This window comes from Apteryx rowi, unplaced genomic scaffold (assembly GCF_003343035.1).
Source record: "Apteryx rowi isolate R43461 unplaced genomic scaffold, aptRow1 scaffold_288, whole genome shotgun sequence".
In the NCBI taxonomy this organism is placed as follows: Eukaryota; Metazoa; Chordata; class Aves; order Apterygiformes; family Apterygidae; genus Apteryx; species Apteryx rowi.
In genome coordinates, this window is record NW_020449285.1 from 124,517 (window position 1) to 142,344 (window position 17,828).

The 17,828-nt window shown below is 35.5% G+C and overlaps 1 protein-coding gene across 2 annotated transcripts in view; it reads left to right on the plus strand.

The window, feature by feature from the left end:
* Positions 1–262: 262 nt before the first annotated feature.
* The window catches only part of LOC112967732 (cadherin-10), a 59,758-nt gene continuing 42,192 nt past the window's right edge, over positions 263–17,828 (plus strand). The window contains exon 1 of one of the 2 annotated variants that reach the window (XM_026069176.1): positions 263–643. In XM_026069176.1, the coding sequence (XP_025924961.1) occupies positions 413–643 (231 nt within the window). In that variant the 5' untranslated portion in view covers positions 263–412. The remainder of the gene's footprint in view (positions 644–17,828) is intronic. The other variant, XM_026069177.1, reaches the window with a different exon arrangement.

The following is a 17,828-nucleotide window of genomic DNA, read 5'->3' on the forward strand; positions in this document are numbered from 1 at the left end:
ATAAAGAACACTCCTAGAAGCTCCTAAATCAAAAGATTTTAATGGGAAAATAGATGGTCATCTCAGTGCATTCTTACTCTTTTTTATGAAGTATTTTGAAAGCAGCTACCTAACAYTTGGAACATTCTCATTATCCCAAGTTTGCAAGATAACCTTTATATTCATGATCAAGTTGCTTTCTGTGTCGTAAGATTTTGCAGCTTCAATGTACAGTAGGAGGGGAAGCATTTCAACTTAGATTGTCTCTTTTCTGTTTGCTTTCAGGATTTGTTTACTATGTACAGATCAGAGATGAAGTGCTGGAAACTGCTTAGCTGCATCAGCAACTAGAGCCATAAGAAAGCAAGTCAAGGAAAACAGAGCTGTTGACTCYATCACTGACTGGCTCAGAGAGCATCAGCAGTGGAGAGCTATGACAATAAAGCGAGTCCTGTTACTTTTGCTGCTCTGGATGTGGCTGCTGCATCCCTGCTCTACAGAAATGCTGTTCAGATGGACTCCTGATCTCAAACCCAAAAGCTTTGTGGGACATGCATTAGGGAGTGATGGAAAAGTGCTTCACCGCCAGAAGCGAGGCTGGATGTGGAACCAGTTTTTCCTTTTAGAGGAATACACAGGATCTGATTATCAGTATGTAGGCAAGGTAGGTAAATATTAAGGTTTGTAATTTCTGTATTATTTTCARGTTTACTTATCTTTCTACAAAGCTCCAGTTTCTACATTTTATTCTCATGCATAAGAAGCAGATTTCCAGGCAATAGTTATATTTCTATTGTTTGTGGTGTTAGAATCTCTAAAAGTAGTAAGAAAGAAGTTTGCTAGCTRAAGTTATTCAGAAACATTTGAATGAAATAGACATTTGACAAATTTGTTTTCTTTAGCACGTTATTTCTACCAGTAGCCTTCTCAATTTATCTTCTGTATCAGAATGTAGTATTTTAAAATTTATTATAAAATCTTTTTCAGTTATTTCTCTTTGAACATTTTGTATTTCATGCAAGACAATGTAGACTCTCTTTCTGTGCTTATATTTGAGCAATGCAGTTTATTTTAAAGAAAATATATTCAGTGTTGCTAACTCTCCCAGAATTTCAGGAAACTGAAAGTGAACTGGGAGTGAACTTCCTTAACAACCACATGATAGAAAACAGGTGGTTAAGAAGTGAAATACAAGAGAAGTCAGCAGAAATGCTCATATGACTGCATAATACACTGGACACCTACTGTCTGGAAGTATCCTTCAAATTATTTTCAGTCAACACTTACATTTTGCCAGGAAACTCTTAATAAGTATAAGGTGTAATGCCACAATGATATACAAAGAGGAAAGGAAGTGCTGAATTCATTCAAAATGGTAATTCGCTGGTAAGTGGAAGCTACCACCAGCAGTCATGAATACCAGTTACCATCAGTGGATAGTGATAAGAAAATAAATTTCATTTTCTATAACCCAAGTTTTCATATGAACACACTTTTTAACTTGTAAATTAATGTGGAGAAATGCTGCCTTGTTGAAAAACACAGAATGACACAATCACTGAGATTGGAAGAGACCTCTGGAAGTTGTCTAGTCCAGCCTCCCTTCTCGAAGCAGGGTAAGCTACAGCAGGCCACTGGCCATGTGCAGTCCAGTTTTAGGTATCTCCAAGGATGGAGACTCCAGAATCTCTCTGGACAGCCTGTTCCAGTGTTCAACCACAGTCAAAGTAAAAAAAAAGTTTCTTTTGTGTTTAAATGGAATTTCCTGTGTTTCAATTTGTGTTCATTGCCTCTTGTCCTTTCACTGGACACTGCTCAGAAGAGTCTGGCTCTATCCTCTTTACACCCTCTAATCAGCTACTTGTACACATCAACAAGATCCCCCTGAGCCTTCTCTTGTCCAGGCTGAACAGTCCCAGCTCTCTCAGTCTCCTCTCATATGAGACATGCTTCAGTCCCTTAATCGTCTTTGTGGCCCTCCACTGGATTCTCTCCAGTAAGTCCAGGTCTTTCTTGTACTGGACAGCCCGGCACTAGACACAGTACTCTAGATGTGGTCTCATCAGCACTGAGTAGAGGGAAATAATTACTTCCCTCAATCTGCTGGCTATGCTTTTTCCTGCAGCCCAGGAGACCATTGGCCTTCTTTGCCACAAGGGCGCATTGCTTGTTCAATTTCTTGTCCCCCCAGGATCGCCAGGTCCTTCTCTGCAGAGCTGCTTTCCAGCAGGGCAGCCCCCAGTCTGTATGGTGCATGGGGTTATTACTCCCCAAGTGCAGGACTCTGCAGTTGCCTTTGTTGAGGTTCCTTCATAAGGTTCCTGTCAGCCCGTTTCTCCAGCCTGTTGAGGTCCCTCTGAATGGCAGTGCAACCTCTGGTGCACTCTTCCCAGTTTCCTATCATCTGCAAACTTGCTGATAGTGCGTTCTGTCCTATCACCCTGGTCATTAATGAAGAGGTTAAAGAGTATGGGCCCCAGTATTAACCCCTGGGGTACTCAAACTAGTGACTGGCCTCCAGCAGGACTTCATGCCACTCATCACAACCCTCTGAGCCTTGCAGTTCAGTCAGGTTTCGATCCACCTCACTGTCCACTTACCTAGTATGTACTTCATCAACTTGTCTATGAGGATATTAGGGGACAATTATCCTAGCAGTTTATTTGATTTCTGTTTATAAATTCTCCCAAAGACCAATTGTTCTGACAATGATATCACCATTAAATGCTGGAAAAAGGAAGAAAATAGATTTATTCAAATAAATCCTTCCTTGGAAGAGTTAGAAATGTTTCTTTCCCCCCTCCCCCCCTTTTTTCCCCCCTGAGAAAGAAGATCCCTATTAAAATTTACAGGAAATTTAAATAGGAAATAGAAACTTAAGAGGGACAACCTTATGTGCAGTAAATTGCCTTTTTGTTTCCATTTATTATTTGTTGCTTTGTGTCTGTAATTTCAGTACTAGTATTTGAATAATAAAGAAGTTCCTGAAGAATACTGAGAGCCTTAAAAATATTCTGTATTTTTATTTCATGTACTTGTCAGTTGTAAATTCATGCTTCCAAAGTGAAACTAGCACTAGTTCCTCAATCCAGGTCAGACTAATGGCTAAAGAAAATTGGCCTTGCCTACAAAATAATAAGTGTCATTGTAGCAAAACACTATGCCATTGTATTTGGGAGCATATTGCTCCCAAAAATCCCAGGAAATAAACAGGTTTGCAGGGTACCCTGAAATTCAAATACTTTAGTCTCCTTCAAAAGAGCAGTATGTTTTAAAGTGAACATGTTAGAGGACACCCTGGTGATAACTGTTTTTATTTCATTATTTTTGAATATTTATGTTCCCCATCATCCCTTTAAATGTGAGTGATATTAATCAATAATTTTCTTGCTGTCATGATGACTGAAGTAAGACTTTTCAGAGAAAATAGAAGGAAAAAGGATAAAAGTTTTATAGACTAATTAATCTATGTTAGAAAAAGAGAGAGAGATGTTGTTAAACACAGTATGTACCTTGGTTGACAGAAAATAAGAAATGTTTGCAACTGCAGAGTAAGTAAAGGTAAGTAAATTGGTAAATATAAATACAGAACTGGGAATAAAATTGAGGAGCAGTTAAGACTGCATTTTCACTTTTTTGCTCTGGGTAGAGCAAAAAAGTTGCTCATTTGAGCAAGAAATCTTAAAATTAACCTACGTATCTAAAACTGACCTATAGTCAGTTTCTGTCAGATTTGGGAAGAATGTAGAAAACACATGTAAAATGAACAGTATGATAGCATCATGTTTGCATAGAGAGAGTTTCACATTCAAAATCTTTTTATGCCAAGAAGGAAAAGACTTCGTATGTGGAACTAGGACTTTAGTGTTACTGTAATTAATATTTTAGCAGTCTAATAGACCAAGTTCTCAAATTATTATGGAAAAAATCATTAATAATTAAAATTGTAGTGCATAAACTGTCTAGTATCTATCACTCACCCTTCTGATGCCCATCGGGGTGGTATGGTCAACCTCTGATTTCTCTAAGAAAGACTGGAGGAGCAGGGGAAGGCACGTCTGCGACCAGGTGTCAGCATCTGCCTCTTTGCCGGTGGCAGAGAAACTGAGGCCAAGGGAAGCCCAAACCAGTCCTGAGACCTTTCACTGTCAGGTCAGTACGAAGCCTGTTTGTGGCCTTTTACTAGCAATGGCAAAAATCATATTTTCTGGGCTGCAACAGAAAGGGATTAAGTGGATGTAAGAGAGGAACTTGAACTCAGAGTAAAGTGAAGACGGAAAACATTTAAGAAAAAGGTGTGACAGCAGGGCAGAAGAAAATAGACCAAGTTGCTAGACAAAGAAGGAATTTGAAGTAAAGTGGCTGGGAAGAAAAAGTTAGCACAAACAACTGTTTAGCAAAAGTAGAGAAAATCAATCAAAATTAGAGGAAATTGTCTGAACATCCATAGATCTGGCTGGCTGGAGTTTCTGGATGGTTCTTTTTATGTGGTTTTCTCCAAACCCAAATGTTTGGGTAGGTGAARTAAAGTGACACCTTCCTGTTAGTTTCCCTGCCATATGTTTGGAGATGCTGTTTGTAAATAAAGTGCATTCAGAAGAAGCATAAGATAGAAATAAATCATTCATGGCCAGCGACTAGGAAAGAATGTTTATCAAGGTGAGGTTTCAGTCAAGAATAAGGACTAAGTATGATTTTTTAAATTGGGAATCATAGTCAGATGACAAATACATCAGTGAAAGGATCGGCAGAAATTCAAAATCTGGAGTACTAGATACATTTGGATTTGTGAATTTGTGTCTGCTTGCTTGCAGAGCTCATGTGTGTGTTTGTTTTTAAGTTTCTTGTTTTGCATTTTTGTATCTGTCAAGAGAACCCCAAAACTATTGAATATCACATTGCCCTTGAAACCAGTGTCTGCAATTCAGAATGCAATTTATATATTGATTTATTCACTGTTTCGGTCAGTTTCAGAAGATTCTACTGAAATAACATTACAACAATGTATAGCAGTAGGCTCGATGAATGAATGGGATACCTAATGCAGTAACAACTGGAGAGTTTCTTGTTTAAGTCAACCATGGTTCTAAAATGGTAGCATAGTGTCAACAGCCAAGTATTTATTGATGGCTTCTGGGCATTCACTGATCATTTCAGGGCAATATTATTATTTTAAGAAAGGAGCATTGTTGACCTTTCCTTTGTGCAATATGCAGCATTCTGAGGATAGAAATGAAAAGTATAGAATAACTTTACGACTATCTTGTATATTCAGAATCTGTGTTTGTATTGCATTATTAAATAATATTTACAGTGGCAGTTTATAATAAAATTTGAAGCCATAAAGAGCAGTATAGGAAACCAGACCTATGTATGTATTACACAATTTATTGAACTATATTTATAAAAATATACTAGGAAACAGTAATTCTGGGAAAAGCTATTTTTCAGAATTCGAGAGAAACAACACAGGAATGTTCAAAAGGAAACTTAAAACTCATATGAGAAAAGCCATGTTATTCAGATTTGATTTTAGAATTATGGTTAATATTTCCTTTCTGTTTTAACTGCACGGAAAGTCTATGTATACTCTATTATTCTTTCTTTGTATGCTGAAGGCTATTTCACAGTTTTTCTCTCTTTTTATTAGTATCTTGGTTCAAGGACCATTCATTAATTTTTCTAAGAAAGTGGTGCAATTACAAGGCATGACTAATTTTCRGTTGTGTTCTGAAAAATTGATTTTATCCTGAATACATCCAGAGAAAACTCTTTAATAGCATTTTTCCTTTAAATCTAAAAAATATATTCTAACAGTTGTCACCTGAAGGACTGTGTACTGGTACTGTGTACCAACAATATCGTAATTTATAGTCATTCTCAAATAAATTCTTCATCCATATTGAAGTTTATTTTCTTTCCTTTTTATTTCCTCAGATCTTACCATTTGCTTCTTTCTTGTAGATACTTTTCCTACTTTGCTGAGATAATGACTTTTTCAAACAATTTCTCATCGCAGTAATTGTACAGTATAAAGGATCAACTGTAGTGAATTTTTCAGAATACTTTCACCATACTTTCAGAGATTGGAGTTGTTAGTTAGACTGCAGTGTTTTTTTAGTATCTCAAAAGACAATTTATCATATATTAAGCAATATAGAGTGAAATATAATATAAAGACAGTATCCTTAGTTGTAACTGTTTTTCCTTTAGAATGTGTTGTTTATATGTAAATTTATATATAATCTTGGGTGTGCCATACTAGAACTCTTACTAGAAAGGATCGTCCTGGCAGTATCCATAATTGCATACTTCTAAATCCATCCTTTACTTCTGATGATAGGAAGAGCAGAACATGCCAACCTCACTTAGTTCCTCCCAGTCCAAGAATCCCAGCAGAGACAGGCTTCTGAGGAAAGGACTTGGAGTATTGGGAATGGATGCGTACATAACACATTCCAAGAACAATATATATATATATATAGCCCATCTTTCTCTTTTAAGTAACTGTCTGTATGGATACTGATGCTGTGGACAACTGCAAATGATATACCACAGAACTATTATCTGAAGGAGGATCCTGAGCCCTTRACTGAATAAGGTCTGAAAGACAGCCTTCCCCAAAGTGGCATTGCTTTTAGACACCTCAGCAAGAGCAGAGTGTTTAACAAAAGTGTGAATAGAGCCCTGGGCATCTTACCATCCATTTATTTATAAAGATGTTAAGTAACAAAGCCGCTGATGTTCCTTGTTCTCTAGTTAATTTGACCTTTATTGGAATTAAATATTCTCTTCTATCAAGTTTATAGTATTGCTTCAGTCTGTAATCCAATGAGACATAATTAACACAGAATTTGGCAACATCACAGAGATGAAAAGATAAGGAGTTTTCCTGAAAGTCCATGTTCTGTTGGTACAAAAGAATAAAGATTAGCTAAGACTTAAAGTGTATAGAGTTACCATTGCTGCAGAAGCAGTGAATTTTAAGGAAAGATTAGGTAAAGTAATTTCCTCAAAGAAAGGAAAGCTGGAAACCATCCTGGTCAGGAGTTTTGAATGGACTTCAAAAATTACCTTATTCTAGGGAAAGCAGAATATGGGAATATATTCATAAAGACTTGCATCTCACTTCAGTTTTCTGTCTGAACTAGCAGCCACCGAAAATACTGATTTTGGAGAGGATAATACAAAGGAGCATATAGTCATAGTTTCAAAGGTTTTCCCATCAACTGGGACAAAAAGTGAGATCCGCCTGAAGTGTCGCTGTTGTGGTAAGAAGAGGACTTACTAACCCTTTTAAAAACTTCTGTATTTTGATGCCTGAAGCGTTTGATTGCCATAGCTCTTTTTTTTGTAAAGACCTTTGGTGCCATGGAGAGACTGAAGATTTTAAATTGAAAGTGCAGGCACAGTATCTGATGTGAATATCTCATTGAGCAGAAAATGCCTCCCCTATCAGGTGTAGGGAATCAGCTCTGTGGCAGTGTGGTTGAATTTTGAACTGGAGCAGATTCTTATGACAGGGATCAGTAAAGAAGAATGGGAAGGGAGGATTTATATTCAAAGTCATAGCTCAGGAAAAGTAGAGCCCCCTTCATCACAGTGCATCCATTCACTGGAGGAATTAAAAAGCATAATAGAAAAGGGAGCTTTAGAAATGTTTGACCTACACCTTGTTTGAAATGATAAATGTATAAATAGTCAAGTTTCAACAGCAATTCAAAGGTGGATGCTTTAGGGGCTTTTTCTTTTCTATTCTTTTCTCTCTTTTTTTTTTAAATCAGATGCAGATGACCTTTTAAATATCCTATATACACAGATAACAAGGAAGAGCCAGGGGTAATACTAAGGGAAAATCGGTGACTTGCAACAAAATACCCATGAGGGAGACAGTTCTAAGACGTTAAAAGTTGATGTTTACCCTTTTAAAATGTCTTTCCGCTGGAAGCCTTGCCCTATATTTGTAAGTGTTTTTGTCCATGGAGATAATTAAAGACATGCTGAACACAAAAGGCTGTGATAGCAAATTTTATCAGAACCTCCAGTGCCTTCTGTTTTGAGGTAGTATGTAGTTATAAAATCAATGTATCTCTAGTCCCTGGTGGACAAAGCAGCATTTTTTTCTTAGGAGTAAACAAACATCATTCTCCAACCCCTCAGTCCTTTTCCTATTACTTTCTCAAACTATATTATTTCTGTTTCCTGAATCATTTCACAGCTATGTGTTTGAGAGTGTTTAAAGGAAGACAGAGTTGCTGTGGGAAACAGTTGCCATCATTTTTACTATATTTTGGTCTGTAGCAATTTTTAATGTGTGACCCTCAACCAGTTGCTACACTCTTCAAGTCTGAGAACAAAAGTCTTGCGTTGTCTTCTCAAAGACTAGATTCCTGTCCATCCCAACAGCCTGGAAGTTTGGGTTGAAATGCAGGTGCAAGATACCTGACATGTCTGCAAACATCTAATTGCTCAGAAAGGCATTAATGTGTAATTAGGTGGCTTGGCCTGCTAAAAGGCATATCCAGACTGACTGCATGCAAACATCTAGGTGGAAAAGATGAGTTCTGGGATATTCTTGATATTGTACTTTTGAAGCCTATGTTGCAGAGAATAATCATAGCTAAGAGATGTAACTGCCTGAACTCTAATACTTAAGTAGCTTGGACCTTAAAATTTGCAAGAAAGAAAATTCAGGATACTTCCAAGAAGATGTAAAAATTAAACACAGAACCTCAGTGCTCCATTGCAATTCTCTTGATCTCTTTTATTCACCTTTTYCTAGTTGTATAGAAGCCATGCTCTTTCCTGCTGGCTTACACTGATACTCTGTGCCTTCCACTTTCAACACTTCGGTCTACAGTGTAATTAGGCCACCTGATTTACAGGCAATACAGTCCTATACAGAGTTAGCTTTTCTTGAATCATTTTCATGTAGGCAGAAAGGTGTGTGCTCTCTCTACTTCACGGTTTTTCTTTTATTCCTTCCAGCCTACCTTTTCTTTGAATTTGCCCACATGTATATCTCAATGCAGTGGTGGAAAGACATGAAAATATTAAGTTTCCTCTTTTTGTGAGGCTTGGGGTAATCATACTGTTCTTCATTTCCATTATTTTGGTGATTTCTGATTTATTTTTAATCCCCAAAGAATCTTTTTCCTTTCTTAACAGACAAATGACTTTTTTTTTTAAGATAACAAGGCTGGAAATAGTGATTAGACTTCATGCTTTGAAATATTTCAGGGTAAAACTGTAGTGGCAGAACCACTATGTTGTAGGAGAAGTTGGTAACATTGCCATTCTGAGTATTTGTTGAAGTGGTTACCTGTTACAGGAGGGATGGTCATGAAGAATACTTTCTCTCTCTCTTCCTCATCCAAAAGCAGCTGGGAAAGGAAGTGGACTTTTTTTCCTCCCATTAAATTTAGAAATTGTTTTGTGTTATGAAAATGTTTTTGGGGGTTTTCTTCCTAAAATGCTTTAATTGGTTTTGTAATTATATATAATTTAGAAGGGCATATGCTAGAATATAGTGATTAGAGGAATACATTATATTAGATATGTAGAGAAAGTTGTATAGAGCTTTCTTCTTTCTGTCTTAAGAACTCTACCTTCCAATGAGAACTTTTACATATCCTTTTCTAGGGTATGACATTTGATATAGAATATGTGTAAATTAAAATATCCAAGTATCCGGATTTATGTTTGCTAATCCCATTACAAATGGGACCTTCAGGAAGTGTGATTCCCTGAGCAAAATTCAATTCTTATTTTTTCTACTCATAAAATGAATGTTTTGCACACCCATAATAGTGTGGATACAGGGGTCTGGAAGTGCTATTTTGGACTGAGTATAAAAATTAACAACAGTTACTACCTAGGCAATCATGGTTATAAATTATCTAGTTAGTTTTAAATGATAAAATGATAACAGCATGGAAATATATGGAAAATGATACTGAAATTTCAGCTGATCACATTTTGGCAGAGTGAAAAAAATGAAGAATGTATTGTGTAGGATGTCACAAAGGAAATGGAGAAAAAATGAGAGAGATTCTAATGATTTTTTATATTTAAAGAGTGGGAATTTAAGAAAATGTCATGAAACAATCCATTTTTAGGAAGAAAATCAAAAGAATGGTTAGAGTAATGCAGTGATCCAGGGTGGGCTATTAAAATTTAGGAAAACTTTTAATGAAGTGCAGGTAATTATGAAATGCTAAATTTAAATGACAAATAGAGTATACTGAGCAGCAGAGGAGGCTAAATGGGTACAAGCTCAATAGCAGATAAAACCATCTATGAGGGGAAGGAATCAGGAAGGATGCGTTGTTAAAGTGTTATTAATTTTTTGCTTGCAAAATGTCACAGAACTCACCACTCCTTTTGTTCTTTAAAACTGTCTGCTGCTTATGAGAACTATTGTGCAGGAACATTACTATGTTTTCTTATGCTGATGCAACTGAGAATACCAGCTCCATAGAGGATTCCTGACATAATTTGGAAATATCTTAGCAATCAGCAGGATGTCTTAGGTCATTCAAAAAGGATAAGGAGTCAACTCTATAAATAATGCAGTTAGAAGATAAGGAAACTGATGGCCTGTTTCTCTCTTTAGGGAAGTCGGGTTGTGTTGCAGACCATTCACTCTGTCGGGAGTGGCATGTTTGCTAGTAAAAGCCAAGTAAAATAGATGTAATGGCTAGAGGACCACTGAGGAGTGAGACAATGAAAGAGAAGCATGGGATTAAACAAAGCTTATTTTTTGAGAATAATTGTAAGGCTTTCATAAGTACTGAGATGTTTGCTAGGAAGAGGGAATGACGATGTATAGAAAACAAAGACATTAGGGGGCAAGATGTACTATTTCAAGTGCCATGTAAGGCTGCATATCCTAGAAGAGGATTAGAAAGTTTTCTTGGAAATACTGTGTAGAATTCTTTTTCCTGCAAAGAGAAGAAAGCAGGAACTAAAATTGTGCAGAGCAAGAAGAACCAAATCTTCATGAAGCTGCGCCTAACCATGGAGAAAAGAGGATGCAGAATCTCTCTGCAATTTTGTAGACAAAACAAAAAGAATAGGGGTTTTTAGTACAAATAATAAAGCAGTAATTTATGCTGAGCCAAGGAGATATGTTTTGTTTTGTTTTGTTTTCAAAAGCACAGTATAACAGATGTGGTATACTGTATAGCAATTTAGAGAGACATTGCTTCTGATGCCTTGAAAATGCCAGCAAATTGCGTAGAGGCTTTATAGAAGTTTTGACTGGGCCTATCAACCAGCTACCACAGTTCACATAATTTTTAATCAGTGATGTAGTACACAGAATACATCACTGAAAACTGCAATTAAGACTTCAAGGAAAAGTAATTAATATGGAGGATGGTTTTTAATCTGTAGCAGCAGAGATCAAGATGGGCTTCTTGCTCTTTCTGTACCCTTTAAAAGTAGATATGGAATACAGTTTCCTTGGCCAGTGATTATATACACATAATGTGATGTCCTGTAATGGCCCTTGCCAGGATTTATTTCCGAGTTTGGTTACTTTGATATCTTGCAGTCTGACAGAAGAATAGAAGATGCTGCTTATTATTGGTAGAAAATTTAATTCATATTTTAAATATAGCTACCTGGTCTTCATACAAAAGCAATTAAATTAAGGTAAATTTCCTTATGTAATTGTACCTAATGGTTTAAATTATATCTTCTCTACTTAGTAATTGGTATATCTTTAGGATTTTTCTTGAGAATATTATTCTCTAGAATAATGGATTTTATAACTTAATGAAATGAATGACTTAAATTTGATGGGCAAATAAAAATGTGAGTTAAATTTAAAGACTTATGCATATTCTACCTCTGCTCTCAAAAATATACCTCTGATACTTTGAATATCCCTGTAGGGTTACAAATTATCAATATGTCTGTCCTAGACTATGTACCCATCACATGAGTAGCCCCATTGACCTCACTGGGATTCAAAATTAATTCAGGATTGATCTACGTCATCTTAGTTCTTCATTGTTCGAAAACTTTAAATATAGCATCAATTCACATTCAACAGTAGTTTATTGAAGCAAAAAGAAGCCTATGAAAAATATGGATGTCTTTTCTCTCTCCTCCTCTCTTCTCCCTTTCTCAGGATTAAATTTAACCATAATACTATATTATCATGGATATCATTGATTTAGAGATTATTAAAATCTTCTTTTAATGTTTTTTATTCCTTAATTCTGATATATACCCTCCACCTTAACTGGCTATTGCCATATCTTGGTTGGCATACTTTGTCACTCAATTCTCTGTGGTATATTTGTTGTTGCCCATAATTATACCTGTTCTGAAGATGCATATACTTTAGTCTTTAGACTATTCATGAGAATAAAATGAACGCATGATAGAGGCAGAAGAGCTTAGCTCTTAACATTTTACATATTACAGTGATTTTATTTGTAAACAAAGACAATATTATTTAATGTGTTTTTATATAGCCACCAACAGTAGGCAAAAGGAACTAAGCAGCATTGATGTTAATGGTATTCTGCATTTGTTTCAAAGGAAAATAATTTAATGCTGTTTATGTACAATGCAAATTGTGTATTAAGATATGTAAGAACTTAATGTTGTTTTAATGGCTATTTGGTTAATACCTAAAATACTTTAGGAAGCCATATATGTTATAATAAAAACATTCTTGTTAGCTAAAAAAAATTGCTTCTTAATTACCTCTTTGACTGTTGTTATTAATGCAGAGGGTATGAGAATTAGTGGTGATTTTTCCTTAAAAAACAAACAAACAAAACAAAACAGAGAAAATGAAATACAAAGTTTTCAAATGCAAAAAGCTGTTCTGACTTCAGTAAATGAAAGGTACGTTTTGTTTTAGCATGTTAGGCTTCCTAGACAATTCCATGGTGGAACAGAGAGATCTTTTTGGAAACTAGCTAATTTTTTACACAATATTTAGTACAGATTTGCTGCTCCAGAATTAGCCAAACAAAATAAAAACAAAACACCAAGAATATATGCATTAAAGAAAAAGTTTGAGGAAAATCTTATTCGATATATTTCCATCCTAAGGCCTTAGATTGGTGTACAGACATTGCTCATTGGAAGCAGGAGTGCAGGCATGTGCAACATCAAGCTGGGTAGGGCTTAGGACCAAAGGATGTTTTTTGCTTAATATCTACTTCGTTAATGAAGGTTACCTTAAAGCATAGACTTAGATCAGGATTGTTTTATCTTTAGCCCAAGAATTCCCTTCTGTCTTTTTTATGTCTAGTCATTTATAGGAGGTGTAAGGCCAAGTAGCCAGTAAGCAAGAACACAGCTTCCATGCCAGTTCTCTACTTTCTGTCTGCAGCTGTCATAGGGACAGTATTTATTACAATAAGGTTGGAAGGGAACATACATATTGGCTCATGCAAGAGCTCTTTGGTGTATGAAGTTCAATTAGTCTCTAGTTCACAGTAGCTCAGTGCTTGTGGGTCTTTCAAAGTGGGAGCTGGAACAGTCTAATGAAGTGGCAACTTTCTTGCCTTGCTCTCTGAACGTCAGCTAAGGACAGGAACGGGAGGGAGGGGGGGTTGGTTATCCACATGTTGACTCAATGCACCTATGTAAAAACTTCTGATGCTCATACAATATGCCATAGAAAAGGAAACAGCCTTTCTCAGCAGAAATCCTAGGAGTTGATGGCAGCGACAAGCCTGCCTGCCCTTCTCCAGAGTGTGAATACTCTCTTTTGTATGAGTAAAAGCTGCGACTGTGCAAAAGGTGCAAGTCTAGTGATGAAGAAACACCTCTGTTGTATGACTAGTTTGTGGAGCTTGAGGATAATATCACTTAGTCACAATGATTGTATGGGGCTTGGAAAACCATATTCCTGATCCTGTGATAGATATTGTCTCACCTGCGATGTGTAAAGGAACCCTAACAATTTTATTCATTTTAATTTAACTCTTACTGCTCTACTTAAAAGAGTAGTGGGACCAAAAAAGATCTTGAACAGCAAGGAACTATTATAGGCTTTCTTCACAGAACTGGAGGCAATGGTTTTATTATTTCATTTGGCTAATGAATCAGGTTGATGTAAATGAATCTAACCTGAAAATGCAATGCAGAGTGGATTTTTCATTTTTGTTTGTCACTTTCTTCTCAGCAAGTAAGAGAATTTCAGAGCTCTCCTCATCTTGCAGTACTTGTTAGGCTTCCTTTTCACTTTGTTCTCCCTTTATCTTTCCTAGTCTCACAGAAATTTTCTTATTGAGATGTGCATTTTTCCTTTCCACCTCTCTCCTCTTTTAAATAACACACAATAGCTCAGAACTTGCAAACTGATAATATACCTGAGAAAATTAAATGTGACATTTCTCATTAAAACTCAGTGCAAAATCTTGCATCACAGAAGAGAGTTGCTTTAAATGTTACCATAAGGATTAATTGAAATAAGTGAATTAACTGAAAGTGAATTAATTAAAATCTCTCTGATGAGTAAAACCTGTCTCAAAGTTGTGACAGTTAAATCTGGCAACAAAGGGAATACTGCACAGGACATAATCTCTGGGGAAAAAAAGAAAAAAAGAGCTAGTGAAGGTCTGAATGCCTTTTAGGATGAGTGCAAATAATGTTAAACAACTGCATTATTTAATAGTTCATTTCATTATGTTTAAAAGAAATTTCTCCATTGTGGAAATTCTATATCAAATTTTTCTGATGATTTCAGAGCAAATATACCCAGTGTAACTGATACTTTTCCCCCAGTTCTCAATTCTCTTTGAATTCTTTCCAGCTTTCCTTGTTTTTTGGATTTTGTTTAAAAAATTAACCTTTCTGTTGAGATTATTTTTAGAGAGAGTAGTAGTATTATTCTATAAAGTACCCAGTAAACATGCTATTATAATGCGTGCTGTAGAAAACTAGAGCAAAATTGTGAATGCTTCCACAAGTGTATATTAGCATCCYGTGGCTAATACAATTACATAGAAAAGAGCCAGTAGGTTAAACTTTGCCCATGACACTGGCCCTCAAAATGAGGGGAAATTCAGTACTTTTAAATAAATATAGATTAATTCAGGAGAGTACTGAGGTCTCATTGATATTGTGTTACTCAGATTAAAATATATATTGCAGAAGGACGTTTGAAAAACATTTTCCAGATTATAAAAATAAAAATGACTTTAGTACAAAGTAGGAGAGTAAAAATGCATTTACTGAGGTAATAATGGAGTAGTCTGTCATTTGGTGAAGAATGCAAAAAGAACTGTAAACCACACAGTGGAGTTTCCTGTATATTATAGTATAATAAAATAAGACAAAAATTGTTTTTAACTGCATTAATGCCTAAAGTAAGAATTTGGACTAAAGATTGGTTTGTTAGTACAGTCATATTCTGATCTCTACTTATATGGATACCACTCATTGAAAATTCATAAAATGACTTCTGCATCAGAAATTCAAATAGAAATAGGTGTTGCAAATCTTAAAGTCTTGCTCTCTGGCATTGCTATAAGTCATTTCAAATTCCAGAGGTAGTTTATATGTTAAAATGAGTCTTACTAACCTAATCTGCTCTCTGTTTTTCACAGTAGCATCTTCTGGCTTTCTTGATGGAAATAGGATTAGCACTTTTATGCTAATAAATATTACAAAAAAGTTCATAACCTTTATATTTCATTAGGAGCTTTCAGAGCTGGCTTGAATTGATAGAAAAAAAATCTCTTGTAATGGGCAGGTTTAATCTGAATACTTGGAAGACAATTAACATAGAATTTCCACAATGTAATTTTCAAGCCATTTTTAGAGTAGAGCTATTACATTGTTAATCTAAAATCTTCTGAAAGATCTTTTACAGATCTAAACAGATACTGAGTCGAATTTGTTTCTGGCATCTTTTCATTAACTAACTGTATTTATGGCTGTATTTACCTTGAAGAAGAAGGTAATACATCTGATTTAAGTCTGCTTGTATTGTGATTGAAGCCAAATTTTCTCCATCTTTTTAAACTTCTTTTTCTCTCTATTTTATATTTGTAATTCAATTTCTATTTTAAGGATTTATGTAACGCTCCACTTTTCCACCCCCTTAAATGTTGCCTCATACTCATTATCTTTTTTAGCAATACTGTCCTTTATCATTCTTATGAAATCCTTCTTAATTTATGAGTCTGACCAACAGTTTAGGTAGATGGCCAAATATGCAAAAATGTGGTACAAATGGTAATTGCAATTATTGTATGATAAATCAGGGCTATATAAAATGAAACCAACAGATATTCTGTTTTTCTGTACAGTGAGATAAAGTATATGTAAAACACATGTACTGCTGACAGCTGAGAAGGAAAGTATTTTTGTGGAGGAGAAGCAAGAAATTCACTGAAACAAGAGTTTGCAAAATATCAGGAACAAATRTGAAAACAAAACCACATCTTTACAGCTGATCGTTTTGTGCAAAAAAATTGCTAAATGCAGTAGATGTCTCTCCATTTCTCAGCTTAGCTGACATGAATCACAGATGCCTATTAGCCAAAACAACTATAGAAAACACTTTATATTAAAAGTAACAGAGAAGTTTATACTAGAGTAAAATGATGAAACCTTGCAGTGCTCACTGACATAATGTTCATCCATTTCAGAGCTGGGTAAAGAGTCAGTGTTCAGGGCTGTCTTGCACATATGGCCATCTGTAGCCACACTGATTCCTCTAACAACTTTTGGATTGAATTAAGAGCTAACAAAATGAAAGGAGAGGTATTCTGTTTTCTTGTTTACTTATAATTATATATGTGTGTGTGTGTGTGTGTGTGTATGTGTGTGTGTGTGTGTATATATATTTAGTAAATATATATATGATGTTACATATATATATATATGTACTACCTCTAATATACATGTATGTTTGTGTGTATATATGTATATATATAAATTAAAAAGCATTTTCACTCCTTTAATTATCTCTGGGAGTCTTGTTCATAGTGTTTATGACTTTGCAGTTCCTGGTCTCCCAAAGACACTCTCTGAAGTGTCATTCTAAATTTGAAGTTCTTCTAAAATAACGGAGGACTGTTATGTGTATACTTAAAATAGAAATTGAATTACTAATCCGAAGTGGAATGATCAACAATTTTTAGAAAATGCAAAGTGTTATAGCTTAAAGTATTCTTCTAAACTGTGCAGGTTGATATTTTCTTTAAATATGTTATTCTGAAATATAACTATCACTTTCCCAAAAGTCTTTATATGGATGTCTCAAAATTGTATGTTTTTATCAGCCTAGTAAGAATTTTTGACCTACAGAGAGCTATAGGATAAGATATAAAAAATTATCTACATTGATGGTAGATTACACATTAAACAAATGAGTGTGTTGAAAGATCTTTACATCCTGAATTGGATCTAAATATAGTTGTCTAAAAGCTTCATATTTTGTAGGGCAGGTGTTTTCTTCTGTTTTTAGATTTAGTTCTGTTCACTATGTTATGTCTGTGCTTCTACAACATTCCCAGGTACTGAAAAGTGAATATCTGGATTGTTAAATTATTAGACAAGCCCCTGGCATGCTTTTGCTAAATACTGCTCTCCCAAACAACTTCCTTGCACGATTTGAGTTAACTTGGGCCAGGGACTATTCCCCATAACAGTTTGCATGGGGCCACACTATTCTGGTGATTGAAAATTTATTAGAGTAGGTATTGCCAGAGTTTGCTAACTGATTTCAGAGTTAACGATCAGGCAGTGCAGCCTCAATTCATTGTTACACAGAATCACAGAATCACAGAATCGCTGAGGTTGGAAGGGACCTCTGGAGATCATCTAGTCCAACCCCCCTGCTCAAGCAGGGTCACCTAGAGCAC